Consider the following 26,416-nt stretch of genomic DNA (forward strand, 5'->3'; position numbering starts at 1 on the left):
GGCAAGCGATGGTCGGCTCCGACGGTGCGGGCTCGGCTCCGGCCCCGACGAGAATTCCGCGGGCACCGTCTCGAAGGCCATCGGATCCGGCACCTGCACTGAGATGTCTTCTGGCTCCGGGGAGCCCAGGTGAGGGGAAGGCGTGTGAGGAAGCACGATGACCTCCTCCTGAGGAGCGGGACGCGGCGACCGATGATGCTTGGTCTTCTTCTTCTTCTTTGCCGGTTCCGAAGAAGACCTCGGAACCGACGCGCTCCTCGCCTTCGAAGGGGACCTCGGCTTCGACCTCTTAGACTTTATCGGAATCGATCCGGTCGTCGGTTCCGATCGGGGACTCGGTACCAGGATCCTCGGTTCCGACGTCGGTCTCGGATCCGACCTGGTGGATGACGCGCTACGGGGCGGCCGCACCGGTCCCTGCGCTGGAGAGGCCGCTCTCGACGCCGAGGTACTCGGGGGACGCGGTTTCGACCCCGACCTCGCGGAGGCCACTGAGCCAGCTCTGGAATGCCGTTCGGCAGAGGGGCTTGGGCCGGCCTTGGAGGAGGGCAACGGAGCGCCTCCGGACATGACCTTCTGCCACAGGGAGGAGTTCAGTCGGGCCTTGCGCTCCTGCCGGGCCTTGCTGGTGAAGCCCTGGCAAATCTTACAGGCCGTCACATTATGGGTCTCCCCCAAACAGAACAGGCACAGTTCATGGCCATCGGTCTTGGCCATTTTCGTGTGGCATTGGAGACAATGCTTGAAGAGAGCCTTTGAGGCCATCTTCAGGGGCACGCGAAAGGAAGGTCAAAAACAGTCCGAGTCAAATTACCGAGTCCACAACAAAGTCCAAAACGAGATCCGAAGAATAGTCGAGGTCACGAAGTCCGAAGTCAAAAGCCAAGCAATCAGTCAGAATAAAGCACGAAGCACAAAAAAGCACAGAGCAACGAAGCTCACGTTCTCTCCAAGTGGCGGCAAGAAGAGAACTGAGGGAAGGGGCCGTTGGTCGCTGGAGGATCACGTGACCATTTGGGCGGGAAAACGGTCGCTGAGGCGCGCGACAAACGGCCCCTTCGGAGCCATGGAAGCTCTAGAAAATTCTCCGGCGGCTGGCCTGCGCCTGCGCAGTCCCCATGTGTGGAGGCACAGAAGAACGAAGATGAACAACAAAATCTTATTTTGCAGGTTGTTATACAGATAGGAAAGATTATGAGTACTTCAGTACTTAATTGAAGTGTTAAATGATACATTATTAGAAAATGATTAGACAAAACACTTGTATCACTGGAACAGTTGATAGTGCCTTGATAAAGCAGGGCAAAAGAAAAAAAATACCGTATTTACTCAAAAGGAAAATAGCCCTGAATGTAAGACAACCCTCCCCCTCAAGAGAAGGTTCGTATATAAAAGCAGGTGACCCTAAATTTAAAACAACCCCTCCTGAAAGAGGTAACAGAATAAACAAAGTTTTTATTATATAGAAATAAATATACAATAAATAATATAGACTACAGAATAAAGTAATTTCTTTTACTTTTTGCACATCTTTATATTGTACTGTTCACAAATAGTATTGGATCATGGTGTTTCAAAGTTAGTAGTGCACTGGCTTGCCTTCACCTGATTACGAGCTTGTGAGCACAGTACCTACGTGTGGAGGCTACGTGTGGAGAGCCAGTTTGGTGTAGTGGTTAAGAGTGCAGTACTCTAATCTGGAGAATTGGGTTTGATTCTCCACTCCTCCACTTGAAGCCAGCTGGGTGACCTTGGGTCAGTCACAGCTCTTCCAGAGCTCTCTCAGCCCCAGCCACCTCACAAGGTGATTGTTGTGGGGATAATAACAACATACTTTGTAAACCGCTCTGAGTGGGCGTTAAGTTGTCCTGAAGGGTGGTATATAAATCAACTGCTGTTGTTGTTATTATTATTATGTGTGCTCCCTCTTTGTGATCAGGAATGCTTTCTGAACGTTGCCAAACACTGATACTGCCTCTGCGTACAGATGCTGTGTTTACGAGCCAGTGATTATGCAGAGGTGGGGGAGGGGCCAGCTGCTTGTGCCTGCTCTCCTTCTCTGCACGTTCAGTCAACTCGCAGGGGTGTTGTGAGCAGAGGACGATTGTTTTTTCCTGTTCTAGGAAATGTGGCCTTAAATATTGACTACCCAAGTGCGGCCAGCTCCAATTTCCTTTTCATCTTCTCTTTACCTTGGCCTCTATTTACTACCTTACTTCTGTTTCTTACCTCATCTCTGTCTCTGCCCTTAAGTTACTGCTTTATTTCCCACTCTCACTATGTTAGCAAGATAACCACTAAAGTGTGGGAATGAGTAGAATAATGTAATGCAGAAATCTCTAATGAGCAGTGTTTGAGTTTACCCCAGATCTTAGAAAACATAATTCCGCTTCCTTGAACTGTCACTCTGTTGTTTTTTCAGAGAGTAGCTGTGCTGCCTATGTTCATATTTAACCCTTTGATTCCAGACTGGTTAGGTCAGATATTAGGTTGGAGAGAAGTGTAACAGCTGGTGATGTCATAAGGGCATTTTGCCTACCCCAAATTATTACAAACTGAGCTCAACACCCAACTTAAGTTTGGATCTGGTTTGTAATGGGCTCAGCTTAGTGCCAAGCCTTTCCTTTTCCAAGCTCAATACTGCAACAAGAGGAAATGGTGTAGGGGAGATCTTGTGGCAGCACTAATTGCATTCTGAAGGTATCAGTTGCTGATGGGAATCCTGGGAACTGCATGTTTGTGATTTTCCCATTTTTGTCTGTGAAGTCTGAGGCATTAAAAGAATGAGACTTCCACCTTCACTTCCCAATTCTTATTCTCTTGAAAGGTAAGTGGAAGAGAGTGAGTGGGTGACCCACTCAGCCACTTGGAATCTTTTTTTCTGAATAATTCTTGAAAAGACTTCAAGGTTTCTCAGGGGGAAAAAGTCTTGGAAAAATCAAGTCAATTATGAAGAAAGCCAAGAAAACTTTGCCTACCAACTGTCTACATTAAACAGAGGTTATACATGAAATTTACAGAAATAGCTTCTTATACAGTAATTTTCTTCATGTGTTCTGCATTATGTGGATACTAGTTGAATCACTATAGTCTGTTTTTTCCCTAACCTTTATACCTCAAAATCTTGGTACTGTTCTTCTGTTAATGATTTTTTGGCAACCACCAGTGTGCGTAGTCCTTCTCTTGCCATGTTACCACACTAAAATGACAAACATAATAAAGAACAATAAAACAGCTATGTCTCATATATTTCCTCATATACTGAGGTCACAAACGAGCGATTAATGTACAAGAGACCTCTCTCAGCTACATGTTGTGGTAACGACTGGCATGACCAAATGTATAATGTGTCTTTACCACGTTGTGAGTTTCTCCAAAACAGCAGCAAATGAAATGGAGCAGTTAGTGGGGTAGACCGCAGAAAAGCTCCATTTAAAAAAAAAAAGGCAAATACATTTGAATATAAGATTGGGGAGGAAAAGGAACTGTGATGAGACCCATGTCATGAGCTCTTCATGGTCCTGTGGGAAGCTTCTCTCCCCTTTGTGAGTCTGTGTGAAGTATCTTAGGTCAGACTGGAACAAAGTCTTCAGGGAAAAGAAATACTATAATAAATGGATTAAGGTGTGCTAATCCTAGCACACGCTCACCCAGAGTAATTAAAATTCTGTCTTTAAGGAAAACAAAATCCTGTGACTTGTATTTTTCCGTGTCTCTTAACATCCATTTTTTCCATCTTAATTTTATTTTTTTTATTTCATTTTAAAATTAGTTTTAAAAGTTCGCATATACATGTATTACAGGCCAACAACTAGTATAACATAAATATGATCTGACAGTAAACATATTTTGTTAATTAAAACACCAGTGTTGAAAGTAATATACTATAGCTATATTCACAGTTCTTTAAAAAAAGAATGCTGTCTGTCTAGTGTAAAATACTTATTGATTTGACCTCATAATGCTAAATAAATTAAGCAAGTATTTTACAATTAATCGTGCATCATTATCGCAAAAGTAATTTTTATGACACTTTATTAGGTCTTCAGGGAGTTTAATTTATTCATGTCCCTGATTAAATCAAACTGCCTGAAGCAGGTATTGATTTATATTGCCAATACCATTATGAACATGCATCGTGTGATCATCACATTACCATATTGTCTACATGTAAGGTCAAATTAAGACAATTGCTGGTATCTAAAACAACAATGCAGTACAGCATATTGAGTCTAGTTTATGAAGACATATTTATTAATACCTTCTCATACAGTCAAACCAAATACATGTAACAAGTTAAAATGAGAGTCATCTTCAGTTATATCATCTGCTCAGAGTAAAAAAAAAAGCCTATTGGCACACACTTGTGTGTGCCTAGAGAAACTCTTTGGATCTTGGCCTATGGCTTGGATACAGAGAAAGGATGTTTGTTAATGATACTGCAGTGTAATTCCTCACGCAACTCCCCCTAGCCACTCCCAAAGGTTGGGAAACTCTGGGTGGTGGTGTGGGAATCCAACCCAATATATTTTTTTACAATAATATTCAACACATTAAACTTTTTAAAAAATCCATTATTCTGTTATTCAATTAAATAGTTCACTTTCCTTTTCTTTTAATATTATGCAAAATTTGGAAAACATTGCCAACTCTTCAAAACCTATTAATGATGCACTTAATTATATTTTTCAATCAATTAACTACTTTGGATCATGCTTTCCATTCTTCAGTCTAGTCCAATGAAATCTGTTCCAAGGAAGAGGTTAGTTTTCGCCTTTTGTTCATGAAGAATGCCACAGTTCTGCAACATTTCTTTATGTCAAAATGAGGTACGTACTTTTTGGGGGTCAAGCAGAAACAGTTATTATTAAACTTTCTTACCTCTTCTTCTAGCCAGTCATTATACTGAACAATGGTGGACATGGCAACATCTGCACCTTTCATGTAAAATGTGATTTCCCCTGTAGATTCATCCTGCATTTAAAAAAAGTGTATACACACACACTCACTTTTATGTGTGTACAGTGTCTGCGTGAGCACGTACATGACCCACTTGCACTACAGGTAACAATAGCTCTGTAAGGAAAACCCTAGTAAGGCTCAAGAGCACCCTGCTCCCCCCTCTTCTCTGCACCTACAGGCACATATAAGCATGCATGCAGACAGCAAAATTAAACCTTGGAGGAAATGGCAGTTGAGCTCTGCACTCCCAAGCCCTTCCTCTCTGTCCAACTAATATTACGCATGTTTCTCAAGTAAATTGCAGGGCACAAAGAATAGCTGGGTAAGGATATCAGGAAGCATGTACAAGCATCAACCCCACTCCACTAAAGTGGTGATTAGAAAAAGGTTTTTTTTCTGTTGGCACCTTCCCCTTTGGAATGTCCTCCCCCTTGAAGCTCGCCTGGCACCTACTTTACTTACTTTAGGCATCAGGCTAAAACATGTGCTTTTACCCAAGCTTTTAATTAGGGGGTTTATTGTACCAGCTTTTTAATGATCTGCTTCTATTTTATAGATAGTTTTTATGTTGCTTATGTTCAATGTCTTATGTTTTTTTAAACACTTTTTTAATACTGTGGTTTTTAATTGTAAACAGCCTCAAACTGCATTCTTTGAAGATGCAGCATTCTAAATAAATAAACACATTGATAAATAAGAGCATGATACAAAGCTTCTTGTATGTGCAAGAAAAAATTAATCTGCACGTATAAAAAGCAACATCAGCGCACGCACACGGTTGGAAACTGGTAAGTAGTGTGATAAATTCAATAGTAAATTCAATAGGGCCGGATCTAGGGTTGCCGGTGCACGGTGCAACCCTTGGTCCAGCCTCCTTGCTCGCGTGTGCTCCCAGCGCTGCATGTTGACGTCACTTCTGGCCGCCCAAGCGCCCAGTGCCCCGTGGAGCTAGCAGCAGCGGTGCATGTGTGTACGTGCTGGGGCGGCTGGCTTGCCACGTGGGCAGTTGAACGCAGGGCTAGGAGGCCCTCCGTACAGTTTGCCTGCCCCGTGCCGCCTGCATGGCAAGCCAGCCGCCTCAGTGCCGGGTGTGCCACGGAGTTGGTGGCGGTGCGTGCGTTGGGGCAGCTGGCTTGCTGTGCGGGTGGCTGAGCGCAGAGCTGGGAGGTCCTGCATGTGCGGCAAGCCAGCCGCCCCATCGGCAGGGCAGGCGAGGGCCTCCCAACCCTGCGCTCGGGCTCCCAGCGGCTGGCAGCTGCACCTGGCACCCCCTCTTTGGTGGCACTGGGGGCAGGCTACCCCCCTGCCCCTCCTCGATCCAGCTCTAGTAGAACGGTGTTGCCATTTTCTATTGCGGAACCCAGAAATTAATTTTTAATTAATCCTGAGATAGGGAACCCCTACCTACAAAAACTTTACGAGCTAGAAAAAGTTGATGGTGGAGAGTGCAATTCAATTACTGCTAAATTACTGTCATTTTGATTAGCAATGCTCTGTAACAATACAAAATGAACATATACACAATACAGCTAAATATAACTATGATATTCTGAGGGAGATTGGGAATTTTCTGTGGTATTTCACATTATTTATTTATTTATTCCACAATGTCTTGTAGACCCCCTGACAATGTCCTGTGGAACCCTGATTGGGAAACACTGCAGTAAAGCTTCTATGTACTGCCAGATATCTGATGAACAGGTATTTATAAATATTATATTTATACAAAAGGGGTCAGATTTTGAGTGTCTTCTTCCCATAAATAAAAAAGATCACTTCTGTATTAATACATTTTTCTAACACAGCTTCAGTTTCTTTTTGGCAATTATAATTAGTTCATTTGTATTCTTTTACACTAAAGTCTAATATAAATAAGATGAGAATAATTTAAATACACATATTTCAGCTTCAGATAACATTTTTGTAAATTAAGATATAGAGCAATGAGTCTTATATATATTACACTAATGCACTCAGAAAACATCTTGCTTGACTGTCACCTTACCAGGAATTTAAACTTCACTCAAGTATATTTATTACTTATGAGGAACAAATGCTGGACTTAAAGTCTCACAAATGGAAGAAATTTGCAAATGATCTTTCTCCATCTTCTCAAAGAATATACTTTCTACTGAGAACTGAGAGACACTCATGAACAAAACGCAATACAGCACAGTGGGATGCAGTGAAGAGGAGAAATGAGGCAAAACTGACAATACTGTGAGGGGTAGATTGTTTTCCACTCTTTACTGCAGCTACTTGTGCTACATAACACTTTGTTTAGGAGGGCCTCTACAGAAAGTCTGGGAGAACACAGGGAGACTATAAGAGAAGGGGAAGGTGGGAAGATCCACTTCTGCAATCTCCCTCTGCTCACAGGATTTAGGATCCAAGCCACAGTATATGAGAACATATTTACATTATTAATCCAGTTTGCCAACTTGTATTTGTAAAATCATGCACATTTACAAATTGCACACTTTTATTATACAAGCTACCAATTAGAACCAAGAAGCAAAATATTAACAAAACATACTCTCACTATGATTCCCATTCGCTTGCTCTCAGATGTAAAAGGGAAAATTTGCAGGATGTAGTATGTCAGAATTTGCCCACTAGGGGTTTTCAGCTGCATCGAAGTAAGATCCCTATTGACCAAAGTAAGGCCAACACTTTCTGTCCATTGCACCAGGGCTACCTAGATAGAAACATTTTAATTATCAATTATAACATTGTATAACATGATACAGTCTACAGGAGATTATAAATTCATTACAGATAGTAAAATAAAGGAACTTTGATCTTTCCCTATAGTTTTCAATACAATTTTCCATATTCTACAAGACACAATCTTAAAGTCATCCTAGAACTGTTTAGAATGGCAAATAAGGTCTTATGCTGACATAGTGCCATACTGATAGCTGCATCGTAAACCTGTCCAGCTAAACTGGTGCAGGAGTCAGAAATGGGAAGTATCAGGAGTAGAGATGGGCACGAACCGCAAGACAAACTAAAGTTCATAAGAACTGGGCCCTTTTATGCTTCGTGAACCAGTGGTTTGTGGAAGCCCGTTTTCCATGAACTTCCACGAACTGGTCTGCCGGTTCATTTAGTTTGTGTTAAACCCTAATACCCCTTTCCGTGCTGCTGCTAAGCAGCAGGGAAAGGGGCATTTCCACCCCGATCAGCTGCTTGTTGGGGATCTTCCTGACAAGCAGCTGATCCAAGCCTGCCAGGGTGAAATGCTCCTTTTCGTGCCGCTGCGAAGTGGCAGGGAAAGAGGCATTTCAGCCACCAAATCAGCTGCTTGTCGGGGATATCCCTGACAAGCAGCTGATCCAAGCCTGCGGGGGTGAAATGCCCCTTTCCGTGTCGCTTCGCAGTGACAGGGAAAGGGGCATTTCCACCCCCAGATCCGCAGCTCATTGGAGATCTCCTCGACAAGCAGCTGATCCAAGCTGGTGGGAGTGAAATGTCCCCTTTCCGTGCCGCTTTGTCAGATGACAGCAGAACTTTGAGGGGCACAAATATTTTCTAGAAAAATTTCCAATGCTTCATTTTTCCATGGAAAATGTTCTATTTTTAAAGAGTAATTGTTTCACAAAATTAGTAACAATGAATAGATGCCATTGCTAATATAGTATTAGGCAAGCCTGGCAATGTCAATGTTGTAATTAATATTTTTCCAGGTGATTATCCAGGTGTGAGAGAGATCATATAAGTTTTATTGCAATGGTTCCTAACCTTTTTGACCCTGTAGGCATTTTTGGAATTCTGATACAGGGTGGTAGGAGCAAAAAGGTTGCCACAAGAGGTGCAGCCAACCACAAAATGTCAGGGAAATCATTCATAAAGCTAATAGTAACTCTTCAACATTTCAGGCAGAAGTTGTGTTTAACATGGTGTCTTTTAAAATGAACATATTGTTTAAAAATATTTTCTTGCAGACACACAGCTTACTTGTAGTATGCAATGAACAACTCTGTGCTGTGATGGTAGCAAATCTGCACAGCCAATCACAACTCCAATGGCCATTCAGAAGCTCTGCTGGGTGAAAACCCCTGGCCTGCAAATTTCTAAAACACTTGGCGGGCAGTCTGCGATGCTGCAGACTGTCAGAGCAGTTTTCAAAGGTGCACGAACAATAAAGTTGGTAACCCCATTCACATATGAACACACATGAAACTGCCTTATATTGAAACAGGTCCATCAAGGTCAATATTGTCTACTCAGACTGGGTTTCAGGTGAAGGTATTAACTTTACTTTCCTCTGTATTCCCTTCCTCATACAATTTCTTATTTCTCTTCTCTTGGCAGCCTCCATATGCTCACCTTTCCCTACGTCCTTCATTCCTTTAAACCCATTAAACAATTTAGCTTTTATCTGTCCTACATCTTCATCTATATTTACTAATTTACTTCATTTATATACTGCCTTTCTTTACAGCAAGATCCAAAGCAGTTTAAATCATGCTTCTCACTTCCATATTATCCTCACAACAGCCCTTAGTGGTAGGTTAGGCTGAGAGTATGTGACTGGATCAAAGTTATTCAGTGAGCTTCCACAGCAGAGTGGTAATTTGAACCTGAGTCTCCCACATCCTACTCTGAAATTCTAACCACTACACTACACTGGCATGGGAAGGGGGCTGCTGTTGAGTAGTGGCAAGCAGCCAGGCCTGGGTGAGTCATGCAAGTCATGTGGTATCAAGTCATTCATTGGGACCAGTCTGGGCTGGCCCCAATGATTCCTCCCTCAAAGGACAAAAGGGCCCTGCTCACTCCCTGACAGAAACCAAGCCTGAAATACTGACCTGTTGCTTAGCAGCAGCCACTGAACACATCTGCTTGAAGCTATAGGATCTCCTTCAATCATTTTGGGTTGTTGAGAGCCAGTTTGGTGTAGTGGTTAAGAGTGTGGGACTCTAATCTGGAGAACCAGGTTTGATTCCCCACTTCTCCACTTGAAGCCAAGTGGGTGACCTTGGGTCAGTCACAGCTTCTAGGAGCTCTCTCAGCCCCACCCACCTCACAGGGTGTTTGTTGTGGGGACAATAATAATATACTTTGTAAACCGCTCTGAGTGGGTGTTAAGTTGTCCTGAAGGGAGTTATATAAATCAAATATTAGTATTATTATTTTTAACCCCCCCTAATATATTTTTATAGATTTCAGATTTTTCTGCAAACTTGAGTAATTTTTCATGTGTGTAGGAAGATCAGTCTTGTTTGTTCATGGCCCCAGTCTCTAGATTTAAGCATTCTCAGATCAAGGCCACTTGTGTATAAGATGGCTCAAAATCTCAACTATGCCCGAGTCACCTGCCAGGCTGTTTTGGTAGTAAGCACCATGCAGGCCTGGAATCGGGGACCTAGTCACCTGTGTTAAGTCTGTGCTGTTCTACAGCACCATGCCTTTGTCTGCAGTTTTTCCTTGAGGACAACTGCAGACAAATGGGGTATAAGATGGCTGATTTTGACACCAGGGCCAGTGGAGGACTTGATGTCCCCCATGATGTATTTGGCATTTCTTTCTCTGTTGAGGTACAAAGTATACTGGGTTGGATCTAGAGGGAAACTTCACAGAAGGAGTTGGTGACAGTTCTTTTTCCACTCTCCCCTTCCCCAAGCAGCCTGCTTTGTCCTGAAAATTCTCTCTGGGGGTCGGGAGAGCCTTACAAACAAAATGCACCACAGTACACCCTGCTGCAATGAGGAGGAATCCAGTAAAACTGCCTTCTCACCCCACTTCAAGGGCTCCCATCTAACCTTTGGGTTATATTTTCATGTAATGACTATTTTAACAAGCAGGCTAGCCTTTATGTGGATACACGTTTTAATAATAAATAAAATTACGCAGCATGAAAAAGTTGTGTTAACTAGAGTCCTTGGGCAACTGTAGCTGCGTTAGCCATGAGGATTCACTGCTTGCTCCTCCACATCTTGAGAACAGACTGTGAGCATGGGGGAGGGGGGCTCCTGGCCATGGGCAACATCTGCAGTAGTGCAGGCAGTGCCCATGGTCAGAATGCACAGCCCCCTTCCTACTTCCAATCAGCTATGTGGCAGGAAAGGTCCCCCCGCAGGACCAAGACATGCAGCATTCCAGTCCTTTTTAAATCCTCACCTGCTGCACAGCTTGGGTGTGAGAGGGGTATGTTTCAGCCATGGCCAAAATATACTTCCTGTCTCCTTGTACTGCCCAAGGTGGGCAGGAGCCATTTTCCAACCATGGCCAAAAGGCACTTCCAATCCCCCCAATACTGAAAGCCAGCTAAGTGGTGATATAAAGGACAGGGATAAGTTCCCTTTAAATCCCTTCCCACCACAGTTAACTGGTGACATGAGGACAGGGAGTAAAATCTGGCTTTGCATCTTAAGAATGCATGACTGTTTCTGAAGCTGAGAAAATGAGATTTGAAAACTAATCCCCATGGAGACATTCAATTACTATGCAGGAGAGGAGGGAGGCGAAATTGTGCTAGCTTGCTCTGTCTGATGTTCACGTCGGGCTTCATGTTTGTATATGGCCTACACATTGTGCATAGGTTGTATCTGAGCAGTCTGCAATCCTTAGAAAGGGAAATTAGGTACAGGTGCCTGTATGCCAATCTTGCAAGTCTCCAAACCAAGATCTGGTAGCTGGACTGCTTGGTGCAGTCAGTTTAGATCAGGGATCCCCAACATGGTGTCCATAGGAATCTTGATGCCTGCCAACACATTTCCAGGCTCCCACCAAGTATTTTTAGAAAAGGGGCAAGGCCAGGTGGGGGTTTTGTCCAGAGTGCTTTTGATTGAGCACTAGAGATTGGATTGGCTGTGCAGATGTTTTAAAAGTTCCTTTGATAGCAGATGCCACCATAGCACAAGGACCTTCATTGCATTACTGAAGGTAAGTGTGTATATGCAATAAAATGTTTTTAAACAGTAAGTTCATTTTAAAAGGTATCCTGTTAAGAAGAGCTTCTGCTTGAAATGTAGAAGAGTTCCTGTTAGATTTATGCATAACCTCATTCCCTAGTATTTTGTGCCTGGTGCCAGTCAGAATTCCCAGTCAGAATTCCAAAAATGCCTGCAGGCTAAAAAAGTCTGGGGACCCCTGATAGAGATACAGTGAGCATTTCAGAAATAAGGTGGAATAAGGAAAATCAATGGACATCGTTATCCCTGGATATAAACTCTATAGACAGGACAGGGAAACCAGGGTGGTGGTATTGCTTTTTATATCAAAGACAGCAAAGAGTCAAGTAAGCCAGAAAACTGACAGGTCTTGTCAGGTAATTCCCAAAACACTTCACTGCATCACTTCTGTGAAAGAGTTAAAATGTTTTATTAAGGATTAATACCAGTATCAAGTAGCTCAGACAATGGAATTGGCTGGAATGCCCAAAGGTGATAGAATACAGATAGTTATAGGATGAAGTCCCCACCCTTAACAGAGAAACAGTTTATGAGGAATTTTGGCAGTTAAGGTCTGAGAAGAGGCCTGGGAAGGAGGAGGGAAAAGGGAGCTCAGCTTCTCCAAGGTTGAATTCCCAGCAGCTTGGCAGGAACTCAAAATGAAAACGCCTCTCCTGTAAGATAAGCAATTAGTCATCGCACATTAGAAAACAGCGTCACTCTGCACTTACTCAGAGACCCCTTACAATAGCAGTACAGATACAATTAACGGCATGGCAGATATGCAGGGCTTATCTGACAAAAAACATGAGGGGATGAAAACCCTCCATGGGGTCACTATGGTTAGAGATACTAGGTCCTAAGGATTACTTACAGTTGTCCCCCTCAACAAAAGCAGAAGGCAGACGTCAAGATGGAGAAAGAAATAAGGGTGATGACTAAAGGGGAAAATGTATTACTGGAGAATTTAAACTTCCCTTCACACTGACTGGACAAATACGTGCTTGAGTCATTCCACAGAAAGAAGCTTTCTAGACATCATAAATGACTGTGCACTGGAACAGTTGGTCACAGAGCCAACTAGAGGTGTAGCATCTCTGGGCTTAGTTCTGAGTGGGGCTCAAGACCTGGTGTGAGATTTAAATATTGTTGTACCGAATGGGAACAGTGTCCACAACGCTATTACATTCAGCATTCATGTCACCAGAAATTTGCCCCCCAAAGTCCAAACAAATCACTATTGATTTCAAAGAGGGAACTTTGCTACACATGAAGGAACTAGTCAAAAGAAAGTTAAGCAGAAATTTTAGACAGCCAAATCCCTCTAGGATACTAGAAACTATTTGAAATTATTTAAAACTATGCTGATTAATGCCCAGATAGAACACATATGTCAAATCTAGAGAGGTACAAAGAAGTCTAAAAGGACACCTACATGGTTAAAACAAGTCAAGGAAGCCAATTAAAGCAAAAAGTCTTATATTAAAAAGTGGAAGATCTCCCCAATCCAGGTGAACAAAAAGGCACACAAGTTCTGATAAAAGAAGTGTAAGAAGACAATACGATGAGCACATACAGACTTTGAGGAGCAGATGGCCAAATCCATTAATATTAAAAACAATTAGCATTTCTTCAAATATATCAGGAGCAAGAAACTAGCTAAAGAGGCGGCTGGGTCGTTGGATGGCAAAGGAATTAAAGGATTGCTTGAAGAAGATGGGGAGATGGCAGAGAAACTGAATAATTCTTTGCATCTGTTTTCACTGTGGAAAATGTGGATCATTCTGTAGAACTGCCCTGACTTGGAGAGCCCAGTCTAGCCCAAGCTTTTCATATCTCAGAAGCTAAGTCAGCCTTGGTTAATAACTAGATGGAAGACCAACAAGGAAAACCAGATGCAGAGGCAGGCAATAGCAAACCACCTCTGTTAATCTCTTGTCTTGAAAACTCCAGCAGGGGTTGCTATAAATAAGCTATGACTTGACAGCACTTTCCACTGCCACAGTGGAACCACTGTTTTTGAAAGGGTGTCTGAATAGTTGAATGAAATTGAAGTGATAACATATGAAGTTCTAGAACTACTAGAAAAATCAGAAAAACAGTAAGTCCAGGTCCACATGGCATACACCTGAGGGTACTTAAAGAACTCAAACATGAAATACTTCATCTACTAACAATTAGATATATGTTGCTATAACTGGCCTAAATGCTGCATAACTTGAAAATAGCAGATGTCACCCCAATTTTAAAAAAGGCTCCAGGGCGATTCAGGAAGCAAAGGCCACCAGACTTACCTGGGGGCCAGGTTGCTGCTGATGGGTGGGGAAGAGGACGGAGCATGGCAGCTGCTATGTAATAGGGCTCACCCGGCTTTCCCTGGGCAGGCCCATGGTCAATCGATTTGAAATCCCCAGCCACCCTATCAGGAGTGGCCGGGGACGAGCTGGCTGGGCTGGGCTCCAGACCTCAGGGATGCAATCTTCCCTCTGGTCTGGCAGCCGGATATATGGAAAGCTGTAGATCCTGCCTCTTTGCACTCTGCTCTTGCTGGCAAATCCCACCCTCCTCTCCCCCTTTCTTTGGTTAATTCATTAGTTCCTTCATTACAACTTTGTCTGGTGGTTTGCATTGGTTTGGATCCCTTTTGGAGGGAGGCAGGGCCTGCGTGCCCAGGCTCCCTATTAAGGGGATTCCCATATGGAATCTCGGGAGTGAGTTATGGAAGTGCATGCCCAGCTTGGGGGCTGCTGGGGCATACTCACTTCCAGGTGGCAGGGGAATCACACAGGAGTGTACACCCATGTGATCTCCCCCTTAATGTCACTAATTGGTTTCCCCCCCCTCAGCTGCAGTCTGGGGGGGTGGGATGAGGGTCATTGGCTGGCAGGCGGATCACCCAATGTCTTGGGATCAGACCCGCATGCATCACCAAAGTTCTTTTATGCTGTATTCAATAACGTTGTGGCCAATTTTTCATTCCAACTTATGTGTGAGTCTAAGTTTTTCTCCTTGTGTCCTCCCCTTCCCCGCCCTCAGCTCTAGGCTCCAAATCACAAGCCAGTTAGTCTAACATCTGTTCCAGATAAATTAATAGAAACTGTCATTAAAAGGAGAATTTTCAGAAACATCAAAGAACAAACTCTGCTGAGCGAAAATCAACATGGCTCCTGCCTTACCAACCTCTTGGAGTTTTTTGGGCATGTGGATAAAGGCGTTCCAGTAGACATCATATACCTAGACCTCCAAGAGGCTTTTCACAAGGCACCTCACCAAAGACTCCTGTGTAAGAGTAGCAATTATGGGATAACAGGACCAGTTCTTTCATGGATTAAAATTTGGTTAAATGTCAGGAAGCACAAAGTAAAAATAGTCAGTTTTTGAAGTGAAGGAAATGAACAATGAGGTCCTGCAAGGATTGGTCTTGGGGCCAGTGTTATCAGTTTGTTCATAAAAGCTTTGGAATTGGGGCTGAGCAGAATACTAGCTGACTTTGCAGATGATATCAAATTATTCAGGATGACGAAAATTAAGGCAGACTGTGAAGAGCTACAGCAGGATCTCTCCAAATTGGGAGAGTGGGCAGCCATATGGCAAATTAAGTTCAGTGTGGGTAAGTGTGAGGTGATGCACATCGGGACAAAAATATGTGCTGATGGAGTCTGAACTGGTTGTGACTGCAAGAGATCTTGAGGTTGTTGTGGAAAGCTCAATGAAAATGTCAATACAGTGGTAAGAAAGGCAAACTCCATGTTAGAAATTATTAAGAAGGGGATTAAAAATCAAACAGCCAATATTGTAAAGCCCTTGTATAAAACTGTGGTATGGACTCAATTTGGAATACTGTGTGCTGTTCTGGCCACCATATCTCAAACAAGACACTGTAGAACTGGGAAAAGCATAATGGAGGGCAACTAAGATGATGAGAGGGTTGAATCACTTTTGCTAAAGGGAAAGCCTGGAACTTTTCAGTCTAGAAAAAGGACAGCTAAGGGAGACATGACAGAGGGCTATAAATTATACATGGGGTAGAGAAAGTGGATAGAGGGAGTTTTTTCTCCCTTTCCCATAATACTAGAACTTGGGGGCACCCAATGAAATTGGCAGGAAATAGGTTCAGAGTAGACAAAAGGAAATACTTTCTTACTTACCAAGTACTTAAACTGTGGAATTCATTGTCAGGGTTGGTCATGAGCACTGACAGCTTTAAAAGTGGACTAGAAAGATTTATAGGGGAGGGGTCCATTCATGACTGAAGGGAGCCTCCGTGTCTAGAGACAGCAAACCTCTGAATGCCAGTGCTGGGAGGCACCAGCAGAGCAGTGCTTCCACCTTCATGCCCTGTTTGGCTTCCAGGCAACTGGTCGGCTGCTGTGTGAAACAGAATACTGGACTAGATGAACCACTGGTCTAATCCAGCAGGCTTTTCTTATGTTCTAGACAATAATAAAAATCACAAATATCCCTTGGCCTAATCATTTGGTACTTGTCAATGTTCACAAGAAGCTGATTCAGTAATCAGAAAAAATTGTTAACCAGATGAAAGAGGAATAGAATGGAGACCCAATAATCAGTCAGTACAATCAATCTTTTTTTTGAAACATCCAGGAACATATAGACAGTGTGACTATGCATACATGGATAGGACATGCCTTCCTATTTTGGCATCTATAAGGGATTTTAAACACTGGATGTTGATCTGAAAAGGATCAGGAGACAAGCTAACAGAATTTCCTCCAAATACGATCATTAAATGTGTCGCAGGATATGGAGGAAATTGGTAAGAAATAGAGGAAGAACCCAGTGTGTAGTAATTTAAGTACAAGGTTTGTTTAAACATGCCAGAAATAAAAGCCAGCATCAAAGGCACATTGTAGGATGCACCAAGTATTATTGTAATGATCAGTAATTTAAAATATAGTAAAATGACTGCTATAATAGGAGAACAAAATAAAATACTTAATGTCATTTTCAGATCCAACACAACAAAAAAAATTTAAAGGGTGTTTTTATTTTTTGCCTAACAAGTGCACTATATTATTGCAAATGATCCAATACTCCAAAGGTTAATTTTCAATTTTCACAGTGAAAGGTTACTATTACATTCTGACCTGTAAATTGCATCTTTCCGTTAATACCCTATCATCTCATTTGTGTCCCTTTGCAACAAGGACTTGAGTGTTCTATATTTGGTGACTCACATCTGTTTATTATTTAGTTTATGCATGACTTCACATACTAGTTGAGTTGGCAGTTTATAGCACAGTCACATTTTGGATAGTTATACCTGTGCTCCAAAAGGAGGTCAAGGAATCGATAGATAAGAATAATCTGTTATCTGCCTCTTGCATTTAATAAATAATGCAAATACCAACATTTGGCAGTTCAGTCAAATGTGTTAACTTTTATTTTGCTATTCTAAAACCACATAAGGGAAAGTTCATGCCACTCTGACACTATATGTGAGGCTTCTTCCATGCATTCTTGTTTACGGGATAGACTGCATGGAGAAAGAGAAACATAGAGCAACATGTGTGAACTGGACCTAACGCATGCCAGCTCAGTAATTTATGTAGCCTATGTTTTCTACTCTGCATTTTCATTGTTCTCTCGTTCCTTCCCTTCTCCCACAACTCATTGTTGACTACCCCCCATGGTCAGATGACACTTTACCCTCCACCCAATATTTGTGGGAAAAATAATTAAAACTTTGAATAAATGTTTAATTTACATGATGTGAAAGCTTAGAGTTGATATGAGAAGACATCAGTGAAGAGAGGCCAGAAATACCTGGGAAAGAGAGGGGCTTAAATATGGCCTGAAACAAAAATCAGTTAAGATTATTCTGCCTGCATTTATTGCCCATTTTATATTCCCTTTACTCATTAGTAATAGACAACCATATGCTGTTTACTGTTATAATCAAAGACTGCATATACAAGTTTATTTTTTCCTTTTCTGAATATAGTATTATAGTGTTCTGTCTGGACCCACATAAAAACCTGACTTCTTATCTTTTTATGACTGCTCATTATATTAGTTTGGCACCACCATGACTCACATTTACCAGAACACAACGAGAAGGGAGGAAGACCTGTATCTAAATTACCCTAGTAAGTAGGATTTTTCAAGGCTCCTCCTGCATTCATGTGATTTGGAACAGATACCTAGTTCTTAAGTAGAACTCTTTTAAAAAACAAAAAATAGAGTCTCTCTACTTACAAACTAGATAAGCATATCTCTAAGCATTAACCTGTTGGTGACAGTGGAAAAGAATCCTATTTGTATTTGGGGGAGGAGTCGAATAAAATGCAAGAGGTGAACTCTTCAACAGGGTACAGTGTAGCTTGGGATTTGGGCCAGATGAGTAAATTCCCCCATCCCTCATAGCAGACTGAGGTGCTCGCAGGGCCCATTTTGTCACATCCACAGCATAGAACAAGTGAGATAGTAGACTTTAACTGATTCATATGATTTGTTTCAAGTATAAAATGATTTTGATACACATACACACAAACATTATCTGTTGATCATCTATTTGACAGCATTCAAATAGTTCATAATACCAACAATGCCACTGTGTGGGTGTCTGCTTACCTTTTATTTCATAGTGGTATGATATGTTAGCAAGGATAAAAGTGAGAGCTGCTTGTCCCTTAGTTCTGCAGCAATCAAGGTAGATGTATAAAGTAAAGAGTCTCCTACTGGCGATCTATGTTAGTTATAGGCATCTTTAAACATGAAGAGTTGACCTGCCTGCATACTTTGTACAGTGACACCTTAGAGATCAACAAGATTTTCAGAGGGAAAGCTTTGGAGAGTCAGAAAATGGGAGCTCTGACTCTCGAAAGCTTACACTCTAAAAAACTTATTGGTCTCTAGGGTTCCACTGGATTCAAATCCTGCTGTTCTACTGCAGACCAACACAGCTACCCATCTAAACATACTTAATACAATTCCTTTTAAAAAACTGACTTTTAAAAGTAAGAGAATAGTTCAGCTTTTAAGGAAAATACAGTATGAAAATGAAACTAACAAATTTGTTTTTAATCAGTGTAAGTATCAAGCCTTTCGATAATTAAGTTTCTTATTATTCTAAGAAGATTAAAGCTTTAAAAATACTCGACTAGTATTTGACCAGTCAATTGACAAAATCTTTTTTAACTAGTTAAATGGTCAACCCTATTTTGCTGCAAAACCAGAAGTGATTAATTTCTGAGCTCTGTGTGAGGGAGCTTGTGAGTCCAAGGATATCCCAGGCCTATTCCTGTAATGACAAATCATGGCTTATTATTACATGGGAATCATGCCAAGATCAAAGCTTCCATACTCTAATTTAATAGAACATTCTTTTTAAAAAAATCACCATTTGGTATCACTTTAAATTTATTTTAGTACTTGGCTGTTTTCTCATCAGAATGTCATCATCAAACATTACCATACTATTTAAATCCTTAAAATGTTAGAATTATAGGTGTTTTGGAATAGGTGTAGGTGAATGTGTAGCCAATAAACAGCTAGTTTATTAGAACAGTAGTCATTAAAAATTGCAAGTAATCAATCCTCAGCATCCAAAGAGGGGCAAAGGTCCTCAAAGGCTCCTGTTCATAGCATGCCTCCAAATTACTTGGACTTGTGACCTTTGAACTTTATTGCTCTGCCTACTTAGTTCATATCCTTTTATGACTGTTCATTACATTAGTTTGGAACAAGCTTTCCACTATTCAACTGGACATACATATATGACAACACAGCATAAGCATAGCTGGACTAGATGAACAGAATCCTCACATATCCTCATTGTTTGCTATGCTGTAGAGGGCACAAGTGAACAGACAAATGAAACTTTCCATTCTTTCAGAGAAAATGAAATATTGATCACTTATCATAAGAAACAATGAGCTTGGCATAAGTAGAGTTCATGCTATGAATACAAAATAAGTTACTTATCTGAAGCTACAGTAACTACATACATTATACAGAAGGTTCCCACTGGTCATCATAATTTCTATGGCTGTTGAAATTGGACATATATGGAATTTATTTTTTTATCATTCCAAAAGGTTTTATACTTTAGAAAATGAATAGGCTATGTTCAAACTAGCTGTACATTTTCATTTATTGTCTGTTGTGAAAATGTATACCCTATGATGGAAAATGCTATTATTATATGCTGTTCTGTATCAAAAGATGATCAACCAGATCTAGAAATGATCAGAAAACACTGCATTGTCAAAGACTGGTGCATAAAAACAAATCTATCAAATGATACTGTGGATTATTAACCAAATATGTTTTCATAGGTCAACAATGAGGTTAAAGAGAAAACATCAATTGAACCATTTCCCTAACTAAAGCTCCAGGGTGCAATATTCACAGCACTTTATTCAATAAAAATGCTTTTAAAATGGTACTTTTGTGATTGGGAAACATTGGTATCATCCGTCAACCTAACTGCAGCAAAGTTCAATAAGCTAAATAATGAACCATTTACATTATTTTCCTTAGGCTGCAGTGATTTGCAAGCATTACATCAATAGAACTCTTTAAAAAATTATGATAAAGACCTTCTGGTATTTCAGTTCTAGCTTTGTATTTGGTCATATAATTATTTTTAGGTAATTTAAATATCTATTCACTTCATTTTAGCTGAACATTTTTAGCATCTTTAAAGAATTCTTAGGAAATATCAATTTTATAGAAATTTCAGCACAGAAAATGAGTTTTAAGGATTACAAAGCAAAGCTGATGTTCAGGATTAAACAATGCTTTTGTTTTGCCTAAATACTTACTCCCCCAAATCAAAATTACTGTTTGATCCTATACATACACATAGACATAAGATGATGTATACATAAACAAAATTACTGTTTGATCCTATACATACATAATACATGTATACATAATCTTATGTATATGCGTATGTATAGGATCAAACAGTAATTTTAATTTGGGGATGTAAGTATCTTGGCAAAACAAAAGCAGTGTTTTAATCCTGAACATAAGGATTATGTATAAATACATAATCTTGTACTGCTTCCCCTTAAAATAATGGCATGCCAAATTCTCTAACAGTTTTACTTGCTTACCTTTTGCTTGATTCCCTCATATCCCTCTATATTGAGCTACTTCTTTTCTTGTCCTAATAATTCACTGAATTTTTTGTCTGATAGTATAAACATAAAACGGAACTGTAATTATTGCACAACAAGAACAAAGTGCAGGAAAAGATGAACTGTGTCATCCAGTAACACACAACAAGGCATTCCACAATTCTGCTTGTGTGACAGAAGATACCTAGGGCAGGAACAGGGGCCATATACCAAGGTGGGTTGAAAATAGGCCACAGCTTTTATTGAATTGAGTTTCCAGGGCTTCACATAGAGGACAGAGACCCAGCTACTGTTGCTGTTAGACAACTGCTGATGCCAGAATCTGGTTGTTACTACATATGCATAAGTAATAATTAAATTTTAAAAAGCTAACATTACATTTGTTTAAAACAAAATTTATTATGGCAGGCTTACCTCATCAGGGCTAGAAGCTTGATAAGTTCTATTTTCATCACTGAAATCCTGATCTACTTCTGCATATTCTGTTTCTCCAGTCACTCCTGCTCGGGATTCATATACAGGTGTAACATTATGACATAATGCAATAGCTTTTACTGCTTCGTGTATTCGACTGCTGACAGTTTTTCGGACTTTAGGTGCAGAAGATTGTACTTTTCGGGAAGGTGTTGCACTGGTACTGTTTCCACTTGATTGAGAATGAGCCTACAATACAATACAATACAATACAATACAATACAATACAATACAATACAATTATATAAAATCCAAAACAAGAAAAAAATACAGCTTAGATAAAGCAGAGGTATTACTTTCATCCCTGGTTTCTGGTTTGGAATATCTTACGCATGGAATATCTTAAGCAAGTTATCCAAAGCTTGTTTATTACAGTTCCTTTTCTTTTTGTAAACATCACCTATTCTCCTTGGTTTTTCATTTTATTAAATTTCACCATCCAGCCCAAGAACTCTACTTACTAGCCTTTAAACCTTCTGTGCCCAGTAGACGTTTCCTTTGTTTTAGTTGTCAAAAAATTAACTATATGCAAGATTCAAACTTTCGAATATGGCTGTTATCCATTTTACCTCAGACACTGGGCTGTTTCACAAATTTATTAAGTGGAATACACTCATGTGGTGGATGAACAGATACTCCACCCCAACAGATGACTTTCAGGCAACTATATACTCAGACTTGACTAATGTGATTTTTCTCTATCTTTTTTGAGGAGGACAGTGAAAACTGAACTAATGTGCAGGGCACCAACTCACACATTACCTTATACATTCAGAAAGAGAAAGCCTGTGCGCTCCTTTTTACCATGCTGATGGAATCATTGGCTATGTGAACCTATCCAAAGCTTTCCTAATTCAACGTTTTTAGTTAAAATGAATTAGATTTGCTGCTTTTGGACAGTTTCCCCTGCTATTTCTTCTGCTGTTTTCTTATGAAATGAGGTGGAAAGTAGCTGGGAAAGGGCCATTTTTATCTTTCAATTTGTTATGAGTGGCTGGACATACAGAGTTTCAGAAGTGTTGCTATCCGTTTCAAGAGCTCAGAGCTCCATGAACTTTTGACAACTGCCTTCAGAACATACGTCAAGTTAATATGGGCAGTGCACCTTAGACAGGCTTTAATCCTCCTCATCCATTGAAATCAGTATAATGCATCCCCTTTGAAAGCAATGGTAGGTGTCGTTGGGACACCTATCATTGCTTTCAATGGCAATAGATTATACTTCAATGGTACATATCTTACAGGCTAGTGGAAAAGAATGAACACCATAGTAATGTGACCAGCCAAGGAAAAAACATGTTTTTGTAGCAGTCTCAAACGTGTCTGTGAAGAAGTATGTTAATTTTCCTCCTTCTTGACAAGAGAGATCTTAGATCACTATTACAAGACAATTCTTCTCACCTCACCAGAATAATCAAACTAACTTTTTGTTCTCTGCAGGATATCACTGCTGAAACCCTGTTTGGCAAGCAAGCTCTTCTTTTTGACTCCATGTACTGATCCAGTGAACCGTGAATATTCTGCCCATCAAATTACAGTGTAGTCTAATAAAGGGTTTAACTTTCTGCTCATCTGGCACTGCTTTTCAGCTTCTGCTCTAAACCTCTGCATTTGCATTCCACTAACACTGATGCCATTACAGCCACAAATAAATTAAGCTGATTTACTCCTTCTGAATTATGTTATGTTTATTGATGCTTGCATAATTTAATTTCACACAAATTCCATTAAAGATTATGCCCTCTATCAGAAAATGCTTCCAGTGGGGAAATATAATCAGGTTATAATAGATTTGTACGTTGCATTAGAGTGGACCTACTCGACTATTGTCATCTTAATAATAAAACTGAACACAAACAAGGGACAAAAAAAAAATCAATGTCGCACAAGAATCCTTCTATAAACTAACTGGCTGCTTCTATAATCATAGCTTAAATAAAGGAATGTTCAACACATACTTTTGAAAGCAATTATTAAATAGTGATTGAAAGTAATCTATTTCTGCATTTTTCATACTTACGCAGAAAACATGGCAGAAACAAATTTGTAATTAAGGTGTTTAAAATTGCAAAAGGAAAAGTTGTTGTAAGAGAAGAATTTTCTTGAAGTACAAGCAATTACTGACCTGGATTTTGAAAATGTTAAAGCTCTTTGAGTTTAAAATATGCTAAACTCTTCTGGAACTTTTGTATCTCCCTTCATTTTTCATTTCAGATTCACAATTGTGAAAAAACATGGGAATTTGTATAAATAACTTGAGCATGTCTGCCCAGTCTTTTAAATCTAGGTGCACTGAGCCCCGTGACAACTGCCAAACAAATCTCCGGTTGTATTAATGTGACATGAATCTGTGACTGCCTATTCTGATCAAAGAAAGGTGGTGAAAATGTTGGGCTCTTCCTTGTAAAATATTGATTGCAAACACACACATCACAAGACAATTTGATCTTGGGGCACTGGTCTATAGGACTGCATCCAGCAACCCAATAATTTACCATAAGATGCACTATTTTATTCATATTCCCACATGTAGAAGTTTGGACATTAGGCACTGTTTATCTAGGGGCCCATGATTGCAGTCCACTGAATAATTAGGTTATTATTGCTTGAATCTGCCCATGTGGAGTAGCACATGAACAGTACACATTTCTAGATCTGTGTTCAGGTATTAACTCACAGGCACCTAAAATCAAGTGACTATCTCACAATCTCATTTCCCCATCTGTTTATGCAGCTAATTTAATATTTTCTTTTCCTTAAGACATTAGTAATATAATTAATATACAAATATCACCAGCGCTGTGACTTTTTTTGAAGTACACTATCGCTGATATACATTAAACTTTTTGATAGGATTAAAGCAATATCAGGGAAAGAAATAAGCACCAAATACCTGAGAGTAGGAACTGAAAATATGATTCTGAATTTCATCCATTGTGTCTGTTCCATATGACACCGTGCCTAGGTGGAGGCGCTTAAATATCATCTCATTCTGGGTCAGTGTGCCTGTAACATTAACATCATAATTACTGTTTTATTTGTAGAAAGAATTTTACAGATACAAAGATTCTCCCATTTTATTGCTTTATATGTCTCGATGAGAGTTACATTTATACCATTTCCCAGATGAATAAATTGAACCAGAAAGTTGCTGTGGAATTAAGTTCAGATTTAAAATAAACTGTCAAGCTCAAGGCAGCTGGGCTGAATAGCAAAAACCTCTAATGGGACTAGAAATTGAACTCAGGTTCTCTAGTGATACTGGGGAATATTATTGACAATATGTACTGTAATGTGTCTTAGAATATAAGCAGCACCAAACCAGAACTGACCAGGTCATATAGCCTTATATTTTCTTTCAAAATATACTGTATTCCTCAGGCTTTAACAAAGATACAAAATTATGTATTTTCCATGGCTATGCAATCTCATATCAGTATATTCATCATCATTTTCACCCTGAAGCTGATTCTTCATCTGAAACTCATGCTCTTGAATTCTTGTTGAAATTTAGTCTACTCTTTATCATATACAATATTTCCTGTCTAGAAGCAGCAACTTCAAGCTCTCCATCCCCGACTGACCTTCCCTCACTATACGGCAAACAGTTTTAAAAAGCAGTGCAGCATGGGAGTGGGGGAAAGTAAATGAAAATTCCACTGAGTGTACACATCTTTCCCTCAATCCCTCCCTCTCAAGCTATTGTTTCAATACAGTTTTACCAAAGAAACAAAGCGCCCTATCCAGTTTCTTAATCGCCCCATGTCCATGAACAGAGAGATCTCTGTAGGGCATAAAATAGTCTCGTTCCTTTCCCTACTGCTTGTAATGTGTAAGGAGTGCCAAGCTATTCCCTCTCTTTCAGCTTATCAAGGAACACAAAATCTTGTTCTTTGACTGAATATAGAGGGCTGGACAGGGAGGTGGAAAACAAGCACAGGCCTCCTATTTCCTGTAATGGGATGGGATATTGACAGTGTAAACCCAAGCAGAGTTATACTCTTCAGTCTCCTGAAATAAATGGTTTTAACTCTGCTCAGGATTGTGCTGTGAGAGGCATAGTAGTGCTGGTGAGGATTTATTATATCCTTAAGGAATCCCTGCCAATATGGCTGCTGTGGCCACAGGAAATGGGGAGAGGCTATGGGAGGCAGGGAAGGGAAAGAGAACATGGTGCAGGAGAGGAACATGAGATGCCCCCCACAAGTCCTGGTGGGTCCCCACTTGGTATATATTGAATTTGCACACATCTAATTTGCAAGTGGTGCCCCATGTGGATTGTTAAATCCACAGATCAGGTCCACTTACACGCAAGTAAGTATTTATGGCAAACTTGGGCATGCCCCAGGTTTGGAGAAAAATTTAAAATCTGGACAAAAATACGTTGTGGGGTTTAACCCTCTCCCCCCAAACATCAATCTGTGTCTATGCTTGTGCAAACACACAACCCATGTCCTCCACTGGCAGCTAAGAGCGCTCCTGGTGCCAAGCAAAGCAATAACCGCTGCTGGACAAAGGCCCGTGCAGTGACAGACTCAAAGAGGCTCCAAAGCTGTGGACAGCCAGAGGAGGGAAGGTCAGATCACAATTACCTGCGGCGAGGGGAAAGTAGCCTGCAGCTACCCTCACTGAGGTGGCAAAACACCAGGCAGCTGGAGAGGGCAGGCTGGAGCTGCCATTGCTGCCAAGATGAAAATGCTATGGCTGCCTGAAGGACAGAAGGCTAGAGCCATCAGGGAGGGCTATTTGAGTGGTTGTGGCAGGCCTCTCCCTCCACCAGATGGGCGGCTACAAGGGTGAAGCAATAGCAATCTCGCAGTCTTGTTGCCTCAACAACCCCAGTAGCGGTGGAACTATGAACCTACGCTGGGCCTGCTGGCTGCAAGAGAATGCCTTGCAACCTAACACATCAGATATGGGGGAGAAGCCAAGGGGGACTCAGGCACAACCACTGCAGTGGAAACACTGAAC

General features: G+C 40.8%; 1 protein-coding gene across 2 annotated transcripts in view; it reads right to left on the reverse strand.

Moving 5' to 3' along the window:
• ATP9B (ATPase phospholipid transporting 9B (putative)) overlaps window positions 1-26,416 on the reverse strand; it is a 243,284-nt gene that overhangs the window by 24,691 nt on the left and 192,177 nt on the right. For both annotated transcript variants that reach the window (XM_054985070.1, XM_054985071.1), the window contains exons 14-18: window positions 24,339-24,451; window positions 21,386-21,634; window positions 7,499-7,660; window positions 4,882-4,974; window positions 3,116-3,199 (exon numbers count right to left, since the gene is read on the reverse strand). In XM_054985070.1, the coding sequence (XP_054841045.1) occupies window positions 3,116-3,199; window positions 4,882-4,974; window positions 7,499-7,660; window positions 21,386-21,634; window positions 24,339-24,451 (701 nt within the window). The remainder of the gene's footprint in view (window positions 1-3,115; window positions 3,200-4,881; window positions 4,975-7,498; window positions 7,661-21,385; window positions 21,635-24,338; window positions 24,452-26,416) is intronic.

The sequence above is a fragment of the Eublepharis macularius genome, chromosome 7 (assembly GCF_028583425.1).
Source record: "Eublepharis macularius isolate TG4126 chromosome 7, MPM_Emac_v1.0, whole genome shotgun sequence".
NCBI classification, from domain to species: Eukaryota; Metazoa; Chordata; class Lepidosauria; order Squamata; family Eublepharidae; genus Eublepharis; species Eublepharis macularius.